Here is a 14,558-nt window from a genome sequence, read left to right on the forward strand (position 1 = left end):
TGGACCGGGAATCGAACCACTGAGCTATCTAGGCCGATATCCACGGTCCGTATAGCCCTAATTACTACACTTTTAAAATGATTTTTCGAATAATCTGGACGTTATTCATGAAAAATATTGAAGCCGTGATTGTGTATAGGCCTGTACGATGCAGTCATCAGCAAAATAAATAAATAAATATATAAAAATCAACGTAGGCTGGGATGTCATTAATGAAGATTAAAACTAAAGGAGGCTATTGTATATTGTTATTTTTATCGGGCTCGTTATTTCAGGTGGTGTAAGCGATAAATTTAAATTTTCGTAGAGCATTAGGCTAATCGTGAAAATGGCTTCAGCTGGGAAGAGAAGACGGCTATCAGAAACCGCCGCCAGTTTTATTGTCGATTCTCTTCTTTTATTAGAGGTTGCAGATACATTAGAAAACCTGTGCTCTGTTAACCCTTCCAAAAACGTTTTAATTTTACCAATGAAAATGAAGAATAGCAACGCAGCTCATTCGGGGGAGGGTTGCTCATTCTCTAAGGCATATTGCGATGTAGCAAACAAGGAAACAGGGTTTTATTTTGTTGATGTCTTTCGACGAGGGCTGGACATGCTACTTGAATTTGTTCATGATAAGAAATTACCCGAGAAGACACAAGAAAAATTCATCTTAAGAAAGTTGCTGGAGTTTTTATCGGCAGGTGTGCTTGTATAAAAATTTGCATAAAAATTCGGGTCCATATGACTACTGCAGCCCTTTGAGAGATCAGATGTGATTAGGGGCCCGTTTTACAAAAGAACTTACGACAAAGTACTTTGAATGAATGATGTAAAACTTTTCTAGGGCTTAATTTTCAGCTTTATTTCTTCACTTGTTCACTATTTTACATTGGGCCAATTCAACTTAATTAGATTATCATCCACATGCAGTCACCAAAAAGTATGGGACGGGTTGGAGGATTTTTAATTTTTATTTTTCTGAGAAAATATTTTGTCAACAGAAGTGCGTCATTTAATCATAAATGCTAGATGGATATCAATTTATACTTATTTCACAGACGATTCCAGGTTAAGCTTTGATTTCAAACACAGAAAGATCCCAAACTTTTTCAAGATTTACGCTCGTTAGAACGCGAGAAATTAAGAAAACCATACACAAATGATTTATCTATTTTCTTCACCGTTCACGTAACTTTTCACTTTGCTATACCGGAGTTGGGCATGAAAATTTTCTGGAAATCTCAAGTTTCGCAAAATAAAACAATTCGGGGCGGTCCGTTTTTAAGGGGCGGGCCGGGATGATAATCTATCAATTAAGTTGAATTGGTCTTGGAGTGAATTATCTTACAATAAGCGAGATAATTCCAATATGTAAAGTTGGTCATAAGTCGTAAGTTCTTTTGTAAAATACACCCCAGATCTGTCCAAATATTCTTTCAGAGAGCTGCAGTTATATGATAAAATGACTGAGGTTACTGCCATTCACCAAAATTTTTGACTCCTTCAATATCATTTAAGTAAGTAAATTTTATTTAAAGTCGGCACTATGTACAAATGTAATCAAATAACATGAGCTCTACAGAGCTCTTAAACCGACATCTTTATAATCCATATAAAAACTTTTACTCCGACTCCAGGGCTGCATTCAAGATGGTAGCGGCTAGTCTAGGAGCTAGGTATGGTGGCTGATTTGTGCCATTGTACAATTTATGGTCTTTTCGTTATTTTGAGGAGAAAAATAGCAAATATTATCCTTTAGTCGTCTTTTCATTATTTCGGGATGAAAAGTCGCTAAATATTGCTTTGTTGGCTTTTCTCCTCGAAATAACAAACATGATAAAGTGTTAAATGGCACAAATCAGCCACCATACCTAGCCCCAAGGCTAGCCTTTACAATCTTGAACGCAGCCCAGTCTTCAATATAAGATTTCATGTGACCAAGTGACATATCTGCGCACATATTCTGGGGGCCGAAATCATCTCAGAATATGTTATATTTCATAATTTGGTCATTTCTTTGGTAATTTAGTCCTGTGAGGATCCGGGTTGGAATAGGTCCTTGGTACCCCTTGCTTGTCATAAGAGGTGATGAAATGTGGCGGTCCTTTGGATGAGACTGCAAAATCTGAGGTCCCATGTCACAGCAGGTGTGGCACGATAGAGAACCCTCTCCTCTCGCTCGCTGTAAGAGCGCCAAGCATAGGCCTAAATTTTGCAGCCCTTCATCCATTGTCAATGGTGACGTCTCGCTATGAATGAAAGATTCTCGAGAGGGACGTTAAACAAGATACAATCAATCTTTGGTAATTTTGATGAATGGCAGTACTTGCAGTAATTTTTAATGCACCATAAAACTTCCACTTTGTAGGTCATCCGAATCATTCACAGGACTCGTCTAAAATTTGTGGTACTGCATGATAGATACATGAAAGTTAATCTCAGCTGATATTTAACTTGGCTGAATATTTGGACTGACGCCTTCACCAAATCTCAGAGCAGTCCTTCATAATTCATGTCTGGAAATTGACTTTCTGCTTCATGTGGTTCTCTCACTTCAGATAAGTTTAACATCTGACTATTAAACCAACTCTATCACTATCAATGCTGCATTGAATTACTTACTGTCTAGCTATGTAAAGTCCATAATTAAACTTGTCCCTAAATTTTCAGTTCAAATGAGGACTTCCATGGCATAATATTTTACCTCCCGAAATTGAAGAGTTGCTACAGTCTGAGTTTTTTTTATGCCCCCCCCCCCCCCCCCCCCCTGAGATTGAAAATCGGGGGGCATATTGCTTTTGTCCTTTCTGTCATTCTGTCTGTTCAGAAACTTTAACCTTGCTAATAACTTTTTAACAGTAAATGCTAGAGCTTTGATATTTCACATGAGTATTCTTTGTGACAAGACCTTTCTGTGGGTACCAACATTTTTTACCTTTGGTCTTGGAGTTTGACCTACTTTTTGAAAACTTTAACCTTGCTAGTAACTTTTAAACATTAAGTGCTAGAGCTTTGATATTTCCCATGAGTATTCTGTGTGACAAGACCTTTCCGTGGGTACTACATCTTTTGACCTTGGCGTTTGACCTACTTTTAAAAAATTTGAGATTGGTACATCAAAATGGTAAACATTACAGCTTTCATATTGCACATGAGCATTTCTTGTGACAGGATCTTTCTACTGGTATCCCGTGGGGATCCGGGTGAAAATAGGTTAGCAGTACCCCTTTCTTGTTGTAAAAGGTGACTAAATGGGGCGGTCCTTCGGATGAGAACGCAAAAAACCGAGGTCCCGTGTCACAGCAGGTGTGGCACAACAAAGATCCCTCCCTGCTCAATGGCCACAAGTGCCGAGCATAGGCCTAAATTTTGCAGCCCTTCACCAGCAATAGTGATGTCTCCATATGAGTAAAAAATTATCAAGAGGGACGTTAAACAATACACAATCAATCAATCTTTCTACTGGTACCAAGATATTTGTCCTTGTGACCTTGGCCATCTTTGGAATTTTATCAGAGGCATTTATGTTTGGCAAACACATCTTGTTTTAAATTAGCGATAAACAAGTAGGTGTTATGTGGAGATACTATTTATCAGTAATTTAATAAAACAGATGGTAAGCAATGCAGCATAAATCTAGCAGAATCTCAGCCGAGATGACATTAAAGTTTGGGATGGATGCCTCTAACTTGTTCTGCGGACCTGCTGTGATCTATTTTTGCGAGTCCTCTGCCATGCATTTCAATCTCTTCTTTGAAATCACTAGCTTTCACCACATAAAGTGGATTTTGGGAGGTAATTATATGTCGACAACATGGTGTTCTGATCAGATTGTGCAAAATGAGTTAAAAACTGCTTTTGCTCTTTCATTCTGCATTTCTTCACTATCAGAAATTGTTGGTATGCATTCATGAAATCAGAAAACATGGGAGTCTGATGATTGGTGTGAGTAGGGATGTTGTAGGTTTTTTACTGCTGATAATGTATACATATAATAAATGTATAAGTGAATCCTGATTCCATGTATGGATCTGCACTTCAACACTTCACTTCATTGTTCAAACTCCCCGTCGAGGCCTCATCACGTCGCCTACGAATAGACCTCTCCTATGTGACGCAATACAATATACAGATTTGTATATTGTGAGTCCGCGATTATCTCGCATGCAAATAACACTAAAGAAGTAGGCCGTAGTTAAAAGTTTAAAGATATTGACATTAAGAGCATTAATATAAAAGTATGGATTTTATTTTAAACATAAAATGATCAAAAGATCATTAAAAAGTAGGGAGACTCTGTTCAAATTACATGTATTGTGTAAAGTAATGAATTTGATGTTTACGTTCTTGTTTTGAAAGTTGTTTACGTTTGACGTTATGTTTTTCATCATTCTACAGTGATGTCACACAGTATACGTGGCCTAAGAAATCGCTATCCCTTAATGCCTAAGTAGAAGAGTTGGGTTTGTAAGCAAACGAACTCTGACGGAAGTTTGTTCATTGTTAACAGATAGCAGTTAACCTGTAAAACCATGAGGCACAGAATCAGTTCATTACCACACACACATTTTACAGGGTAAAAATATTTTAATATGCAGAAAAAATGAACAAATTTTCTTCCTGCAAACAAATATGTACTTTATTCCAAAATTGCATATACACTGTAGTCATAATCTTAATTTTTTCAGTATTATTGTATCCCAGGTGGAAGGACTTGATAATCAAGTCATCCATCTTGGGCATGGATGGAAACTTTATCAAACAAAGAAGCAAAAGTCTAATGCAAATGAGCAATTTTATAGGCCTATAGTTTAACTGGCACCTTTGTGTTGCTGCTCCTTGCTACCTTGCCACTTGGCCTCAGTTGCATACACTCGGGTCTCAAAATGAACAGAGTAAACAATGATAGGACCTAATGATTATATTATTTCAGATGAATGCATTTCTGATGTCCAAGGATTAACTGAAACGGAATTAACAGCAACATTAGCAAATCATCTGTTTGGAAAGTTAGCAACAACAGCAAATTATGTGATGGATGCAAAGTGTGCAGGCAAGAAGACCAATCAATGTCTTTGTGGAGGAAAAGATTGCATTTTGACAGGAAGATATGGTGATACAAGCATAGGTACCGTATGTGTTTTGGAGCTGAATTAAAAGATGAGTTTTTCTGGTCAACTTTTGTCCAGCGTCCGGTGAATTTTTATATTGATTTTCCTCTCAAGGGCCACAGGACCAATTTCCTTCAATATTGACATACAGCATCCTTAAATAAAAAACGATTACAGTGGCACAGGAATTGATTATTAAGGAGTAAGGTGGTGGTGGGGGTCACTGTATGGCCTTAGGGGGACATAAATTGTAAATTTTAGGACTTGCATCCCTGGAGCTTTAGGGATGGGGCAAAAACTGCCAAAAATTAACCAATTTTCAAAAATCTTCTAGTCTACGTCATATGTGTAAGAAAAACTAAATGCATAGTGATAGAGCAGGAAGGCCTCTACCAATATTGTAAATTTCATGATCTCTGGGGTAGGAGTTTTGACCCCAGGGTGGGGCCAAACTTGGTATACAGTATTTATGTGTAAAACACTTGATATAAAAAAAACTTCTTGAGTGCTATTGATACTAAATTGAAACTAAATGGATATTTAGAAGAAGTAAGTAGTCCTCTACCAAAATTGTAAGTTTTATGATCCCAGGAGTAGGGGTTTTGGTATCAGGGTGGGGCCAAAATGATCAGTTATTAAATGTGTGAATAGTAGAAATTTTGAACTCCATGATTTAATACCATTCCAATTTTTAGCTCACCTGAGCTGAAAGCTCAAGTGAGCTTTTCTGATTGCCTACTGTCCGTCGTCTGCCTGTAAACTTTTTACATTTTCAACTTCTTCTCCAGAACCACTGGGCCAATTTCAACCAAACTTGGCAACAAGCATCCTTGGGTAAAGAGCTTTGAAGTTTGTTCAAATGAACCATACCCCCTTCAAAGGGGAGATAATCACAAAAATAGGGTGGGGTCATTTAAAAATCTTCTCAAGAACCACTGGGCCCGAAGAGCTGAAATTTACCATGAAAGCTTACGGACATAGTGCAGATTCAAGTATGTTAAAATCATGACCCCTGAGGGTAGGGTGGGGCCACAATAGGGGATCAAAGTTTTACATACAAATATATAGGGGTAAATCTTTAAAGATCTCCAGAACCACTGGCCAGGAAAGTAGAGATTTTCATGAAAGCTTTCTGACAAAGGGTAGATTCAAGTTTGTTAAAATCATGGCCCCTGGGGATAGGATGGGGCCACAATAGGGGATCAAAGTTTTATATACATGTACCAATATGTAGAAAAAAATCTTTTAAAATCTTCTCAAAAAAGCATTGGGTCAAAGAAGTTTATATTTTCATGAAAGCTTCCTGTCATAGTGCTGATTCAAGTTTGTTAAAAATCATCAACCCCCCCCCCCCTCCCCAGAGGTAGGATTGGGTCACTACTATAGGGGATCAAAGTTTTAAAGTTTTACATGCAAATATCTATGGAAAATCTTTTTCTCAAGAACCATTGGGCCAAAAAAGTGTACATTTGCATGAAAGCTTCCTGACATACAGATTTAAGTTTGTAAAATTTTTAACCCCCAAGGGTATGATAGGGCGACAATAGGGGATCAAAGTTTTACATGTAAATATATAGGGAAAAATCTTCATTTCAAGAACCACTGGGCCAGGAAAGTAGAAATTTACATGAAAGCTTCCTGACATAGTGTAGGTTCAAGTTTGTTAAAATCATGGCCCCCGGGGGTAGGATGGGGCTACAATAGGGGATCGAAGTTTTCTATATACAGTAAAACTCTGATATAGAGAATTTCTGGGGACCCTCTATAAAAATTCGCTATAAGCGTAATTCGTTATACGTTTATAGCGAATTCATAATTCAAATACAACGAATTCGTTATAAAACTGATTTGTTCTACATGTATACCAGTTATATAAGAAAGCAGCAATCGATATACTTGCGTTTGTATCGTCTTTAAGAGAAATGAAGCCTATATATTTTCGAGAAGAAATATTTTTATGCAAGAAATATACACATTGATTTATATATGATAATTTATCTTGATGGATTGTTAAGTCATGCAAGACCATGTCAAAAGAAAAATGTCAACAAAATTTTGCCCAATACACACATGTACAGTCTATTGCAATTGTCATTTACTTGTTGCTTTACACAAATAAAGGAGTGTATGATAAAATAAATGCAATCAAACTTCAAATTTAATTAACGAGAATAGTAAACAATATCGACAATATATTTCCTAAATGTATGTGTAAGTATTGTTTTGCGTTAACAACCTTTTTTGAAAAAATACCAACAGAAATTTTGTAATAAGTGTGGATCATTTAAGTCAATGGAAAACGATTGTTAAAAACCACAAAGAGTTTAAAATGAAAAAAATAAATTCGTTATAAAAGGTAATTTTTACGTTCATCTTTAATTCAAGGGGAATAGGAATTTACTTCATTATATCCGTAAATTCGCTATATCCGTGTTCGTTATAGACGCAAATTTTTATATAGAATATATAAAGAATTTGCCGGGGAAATCGTTTTCACTTCGCTATAGCCGTAATTTCGCTATATCCGTGTTCGCTATATTCGAGTTTTACTGTAAATATATAGGTAAAATCTTTAAAAATCTTTTCAAGAACCACTGGGCCATGAAAGTTTACATTTACATGAAAGCTTCCTGACATATTGCAAATTCAAGTTTGTAATTAACATGGCCCCCGGGGCACAGGCACTTGTTTCTGTAAATAACTTACGACCTCTGTATACAGTACTAAGGATAGCACAAGGTACCTAGCTTCAAATGACACCGAATGGAACCCCCTGAGAATGTCGGCCTTTTGAGCTTCTAGGGAATATGCTATGTAAATGTACTTATGCCGTTCTCTTGTACAATCATTCAACAAAAAAACCATGTATGGCATGACTGCATTTATTGCCTATTATCTCTGAAAACTGCAACAAAACTTGATTTTCCGTTTTATACCACGAAGTGCTTTATACTGATACCGCGCAGAATAAGTGCGCGATTTTGACTGGCTAGCATACTCTTCTAAAATTACGTTTGGAATTCTTTAGAGTTATTTATAGAAAGAATTAGATTTACAGAGATGAATTAAAAATAACAGACAAAAGGATGGTTTTAATGGTGACCATTGACCACAATTGATCTTATTTTATATTTAATTATTTAGTTACTAACGTTAGGGGGAAAATACTACAAAAAATAAAGGGGGCTCCATCCCTCCCCCCTCCCATTTTTTTCCAGACACCTGATATATAGATATAACTACTTCTCACGAAAATATTTTTTAATCTCCACTTGGGAAGTCTTAGCTTCTATCTTCTGCCGACATGTAAAATTCCGAACGTATGAACAGCTTTGGTTTTTTTTCAGTAGCTAAAAATAGCGTATGTCTTCAATTCAAAATTTTCATTTTGTTAACAAAGCAATATTTTCAAGATTTTTTGGTAATAAACATCGTATCAATTTATTGTGATAATAAAACAATGAGACTTTATTTTTCAACACAACTAACAGACAATTTTCATTCTGTGCAGTATCAGTACAAAGCACTTTGTGGTATGAAATGGAAAATCAAGTTTTGTTGCAGTTTTCGGAGATAATAGGCAATAAATGCAGTCATGCCATACATGGTTTTTTAGTTGAATGATTGTACAAGAGAATGGTAGTAAGTACATTTACATAGCATATCCCCTGGAAGCTCAAAAGGCCGACAATCTCAAGGGGTGCCACTTGAAGCTAGGTACCTTGTGTTATTATTAGTATACAGAGGTCATAAGTTATTTACGGAAACAAGTGCCTGTGCCCCGGGGCTTAGTTGGGGCCACAATTGGGATCAAAGTTTTTGGGGAAATCTTTATATATAGGCCAAGGTGACTCAGATGAGTAATGTGGCCCATGGGCCTCTTGTTTAAAATGTTTTGACTGAACTCATTAATAACAAGAAATTTATACAAACACATCTGGTTAGTCATCGTCGGTTACCCACGGGTGCTTCTAATCAATTCTCCATTGAGGGAGCGTGTATGGACTCAAAATCGTGATTAGCGACGATGCTGGTTAGTAAACCTAGTACTTTCTATACAGAGGTTTTTTTATTTCATTTTCAGGAAATGCAGAAGTTTGGCATGGAAATATAAAAATCATTTTAAATGGCAATTGTGTTATTGAGCCAGATTCCGGAAATCAAGGTGGAACAACAACTTTATCAACGAATCCTCAGATCATCGCAGAAACTGTGGTGTTCTCCTTTCTGCAAAAACAGAATCACCCAGAGAGGGAAACCTTCCTCGCTCCATGTATTGGTGTGAGATATTCAGATTTGTTTGTCATGTTTTATGATGCGGAGCATGATGTTCTCTTAGAGAGCTGTAGGATTCCATTGGCCAAGGCAAAAGAACCCAACAAGTTCAGTGTGACAGCAGTCATTGTATCTTGGATGGTTGTCAACTACAAGTTTTTATGCACAGGTTTAACAGAGGAAATGATAAACTTTTACAAAGCAGAGTTTTTTGAACAAGCGGGGTCGAAACTTGATGTCTACAAAGTAAAACTATACATGGGTAACGTTACGTCACTGCAAACCACTGTTGCTAAGCCACGTCAGTTTCCAGGTAGAGAAAATCCATATATGATTGAAAGACGCAAGACATTGAAAGAAGCTGTGGAGCAATGTGAAGAAAAATTTTCGCATGCAGGATTCACTCGGGGACATTTAAGTCACAATTAAATTTGAGTTTTTGTAGTTGAAGTGTTGCTTTAGTTGTAATTAAAAGAAATTTTCTTAACATCATTTTTCTCACACACATCTAACCAATGAGCTACTTTATACAATGATCAATAACTGTTGAAATGAAGGTTTTTTCATATACAAGGTATATGCTGAGTGACATTGACCTTTCAAAAATGACCTTGGTCCAAAAGTCCTCGTCTCAATGAATATTCATGATCAATTTCTGATGAAAGGTTTATGAAATGGGAATTTTTTTTATTAAAAAAAACCTGTTGAAATAAAGAACTTTTATATGTTCCGAGTGGCATTGACCTTTCCAAAATGACCTGGAAAGACCTTGGTTCTAATGTCCTTGTCTCAAGGAACGTTTGTGATCGATTTCTGATTAAAAGTTTTGGAGATATGAGCTCGGATGGACAGACACGACGGCAACTACATGTATATGCTCCTCCACAATTTTTCAGGAAGCATTATCATCAAATAAGAGGCCCATGGGCTACAATGCTTTTCTGAGTCGCCTTGCTTTTATGGAGATAAAGACCCAATAAGTGACAAAGATATTACTTTCATTCCTTTCCTGGTAGCACCTTGGGCTGGAACAAAACTTTAGCTCACCTGAGCAAGTGAGATTTTCTGACCACCTTTTGCCTGGCATCTGTCTGTTAACATTTCCAACTTCTTTTCCAGAACCACAGCCTGACAGAGTTCATTTCAACCAAACTTACCACAAAGCCTGCTTGGCTAAAGAGAATTCAACTTTATTCAAATGAAGTGTCGCACCCTCTTTGAAATGTGAACATTTTATTTCATCTTTAAAAAAATCTTCTTAAGAACCAATTTCAATTAAACTTGGGTAAAGGGGTTTGAAGTTTGTTGTAAAAATAGGACACCGCTAAACCGGTACATGATACGCCCGCATACATTATTGACCCAGGAATTTGAACAAGTAAGAAAGGATTATCCAGAAAAGGATTTCGTCGGAGCAATAACAATGTATTTTGCATTGAACAAATCTAAGTCCAAGGGCATTAACTCCTTCAAAAATAGTGGGACAACATTCCCCTTGTAATATGCACATCTACACATGTAATCTCCCAAAGGGTTTAAGAGGAGTTGCAAAGACAAGGTACTTGATAAAAATAAATCCAAGTCCAAGGGCCCTAACTCCTTCAAAAATAGTGGTGCAGCATACCCCCTTGTAATATGCATATCTCCACATTGGGATCTTTGTACCAAGTTTCATCAAAATCCCCCAAAGAGTTTAGGAGGAGTTGCAAAGTTAAAGGGACAGACGGACGACAGCGGTATAGCATAATACGCCCACATTTTCATGCAGGCGTTTAAAAAATGATTGGATTAGCTGGTTGACTGTTTTACATCACATTGAGAATTCTTCACTCATATTGAGATGACACCAGCTGTAGATATACAGTACCACTTTAGACCTGTATTTAGGGCTTGGGGCAGTAGCAATGAGGGTTCTTTAATGTGTCAATGGCTGCTGCACCATGAGACTCCTGTTTTTAAGTTCATATCGGCAAGACTTGTGATTCTCACTGAGCAATCACTACCTATATTTGTGTCTTCAGTTGATATGGCCAAGACACAAGAGGAAGGGCCATGCTCTTTCCATAGGCGAGATAATCAAGAAAGGGCAAAAAGTGGGTGAGGTCTTCAAAAAAATCTTCTCGAGATCCAACAGGCCAGAAAAGTTGTAATTTACATGAAAATCCCTCGGGGGACCTGATTTGAACAAACTTGAATCTACTCTATATTACGAAACTTTCATGTAAATTTCAACTTTCTGGCCCAGCTAGTGGTTCTTGAGAATAAGATTTCCCCTATATATTCACACCCCTTATTGTGACCCCACCCTACACAACTTTTCTGGCCCAGTGGTTCTTCATCATCAGATTTTAAATGACCCCATCCTATTTTGCCTTTTCTTGATTAATGATAATCTACCCTTTGAAGGGGCATGACCTTTCATTTGACAAACTTGAGTCCCATTCACCCAAGTATCATTTGTACCAAGCTGGATTGAAAATGGTTCCGTGGTTCTGGAGAAGATGAAAATGTGAAAAGTTTACAAAATGCAATGAGCTAATAGATGAGCTAAACAGTGGGTCAAACTCCAAAGTGAAGGTCAGGAGGTCAAACATTTTGGTGTCAAAAGAAAGGTCTTGTCACGGGGAATGCACATATGAAATATGAAAGCCCTAGCACCTAGTGTTTAAAAAGTCCTGACCAAGGTTAGAGTTTTTGTGAACAGAGACGGGTTCAAAAATCTATATACCACGGAGTTTTCAATTACGGGGGCATAAAAATCATTCTGTCTTTAACTTTCATTTTCCCCCCAATCACTCAAATTAAAACACTGATATAAGTTTGCTTGCAAATAACAAGAATGATAATTTTATGCTTTTGACCTTCATATCTTTCCCTTATACGCTTCAGATAGACTTCTTAACACAACTAATACCCACAATTGACGAGCTTTACTATTTCTTTTTTACAATTTTGACACACAAATTTAAAAAAAAAATAAATTTCCTAATGGAAACAAGGCCCGAATAATTTTTGGTAAATGACCCCTCCTGGCCCCTCGATTAAGGGACTGACCCCTAAAACATGATATTATTGAATAGATATCCTTGTTTGATATCATTCATGGCAAAATAATTAAGGAAAAATGATATGGTGATGCCCAGACTCCATTTGCTATATTATAAGCAGAATTTAACTTAATCTCATCTTCGCCAAAAGAAGTATGTTTTTCTCTTAAGGAGGTACTCTACATCGTCATAATGGCTGACTTCCTTTTAAAACATGGATGAAAAAATAAATATCAGCAATATTTGACTGGGACCTTGAACGCCGAACCGATGAATCGCCACTGGAAGGGCCACCTGTCCCAATTACAATTGATATGTGAAAAAGACCATCTCCAAGACGTAGTCGGGTAAAGCAGCTGGACCTTCGGGAATAGTAGTGGAGATGATCAGAGCTGCATGTGACACAGGTGTATTCATGATCCGTGACCTTGCATCCTCAATTATTCGTGATGGCAAGGTCCCCACTGACTGGGAGCAGAGCTTCATTGTCTGCCTCTACAAGGGCAAGGGTGATGCTCTGGACAGGGGCAACTACCGTGGACTCCAACTGACAGAAGAAGTCAAGTAAGTTCTGGAGAGGATTGTGGATAGACTTATTAGGCAGTTGGTGACAATCGATGACTCCCAGTTTGGCTTCGTCCCTGGCAGAGGTACTTGTTGTTCAGCAGCTGTAAGAAAAATATCTTGCAGTAAATAAACGGCTCTATATGGCGTTCGTGTACCTTGAAAAGGCATTTGACCGTGTCCCTCGAAAGGTGATCTGGTGGGCACTGCAAAATCTTGGTGTGGAAGAGTGGATTGTGCGTCTGGTGCAGGGGATGTATGCCAATGCTCGTAGCTGTGTTCACGTTGGTGATGGCTACAGTGAGGAGTTTGCTGTGAAGGTCGGAGTCCATCAGGGGTCAGTACTCAGCGCTCTGCTTTTCATCATTGTACTCGGAAGTTCTTTCACACAAATTTCGCGCCAGTGTTCCCTGGGAGGATCTGTATGCAGATGACCTGGTTATCATTACTGACTCGTTGGATGAATGTGTCAAGAGGCTCCTGACTAGGAAAGAAGCTATGGAAAGGAAAGGACAGAGTAAATGCGGGCAAAACCAAGATCATGATCTGCGGTACGGGTCTTGACCTACATCAGGACTCGGGCAGCTTCCCATGTGCCGTCTGTCGTACAGGTGAAGGCAGCAATAGTATTTTCTGAAATGGCTGCAAGCACTGGGTGCACAAGAAATGCAGTGGGCTCATGTGCCTGTTTGTGGACCCTGACTTTAGATGCTCAAGATGCAGGGGAACAGCTCGCCCTCTTGACGGCTGGCCGCAGAGTGATGTCGAAGTTGGTCTGGACAAGTTTGAGGTTGTAGGTTCCTTCTGCTACCTCGGAGACATGCTTTCCGCAGCTGGTGGCTATGACCTTGCGACCACTACACATGTGAAGACCGCTTGGAAGAAGTTCAAGGAGCTGTTACCGGTCTGACATCATGCCAACTGTCATATAAGACCCATGGTCGAGTGTATAACACCTGTGTACTGAGCGCTATACTCCATGCCAGTGAGACCTGGGCACTGACCAAACCAAATCTTCATCGCCTACTACACAATGACAGGGCCATGATAAGACAGATCTGCAACATCAAGCCTGAAGATATGGGCACTGTAGGTTCAATTGAATTGCTGGGGCGGCTTGGCATCAATGACCTCAACCTCATCTTAAGGGAAATGAGACTCCGCTGGTATGGCCATGTTGTCAGATCCAGCAGTACAGTCAAGTGCGCTCTCAACATACAAGTTCCTGGTAGACGTAGAGTTGGTTGGCCAATGCTATCATGGAGAGAGCTGACGGAGAAAGATCAGAGAGAATGGAAGCTCTCTACTGCCGACCCTCATGACCGGAAAAAATGGAGATCTGAGGTGAGATCTGCCATGCGTGCAGCTAGCCAGATACCTGGAAGAGGGCCCACTACTGTGGACACTACCCGTAATTCTGCACGGAAATAAAAAGGAACCAACAACACCAACATTTGTCTATTCATTTCAACATTCATCGCCTAGTTCAGTAGGTTAGCACATCGGCTGCTGAACTGCAGATCCTGGGTTAAAGTCCAGCAGGGATTGTCAATTTTTTTTCAGATTGCTTTCTACT

General features: G+C 38.5%; 1 protein-coding gene across 1 annotated transcript; it reads left to right on the forward strand.

Moving 5' to 3' along the window:
* Positions 1-289: 289 nt before the first annotated feature.
* On the forward strand, positions 290-9,858 carry LOC125648336 (uncharacterized). Its single transcript, XM_048875327.2, has 3 exons — positions 290-686; positions 4,919-5,113; positions 9,181-9,858. The coding sequence occupies exons 1-3, from the start codon at positions 329-331 to the stop codon at positions 9,798-9,800; spliced, it is 1,173 nt and encodes a 390-aa protein (XP_048731284.2). The 5' UTR covers positions 290-328; the 3' UTR covers positions 9,801-9,858.
* The last annotated feature ends 4,700 nt before the right edge of the window (positions 9,859-14,558 follow it).

Source organism: Ostrea edulis, chromosome 6, assembly GCF_947568905.1.
Source record: "Ostrea edulis chromosome 6, xbOstEdul1.1, whole genome shotgun sequence".
Lineage (NCBI taxonomy): Eukaryota > Metazoa > Mollusca > Bivalvia > Ostreida > Ostreidae > Ostrea > Ostrea edulis.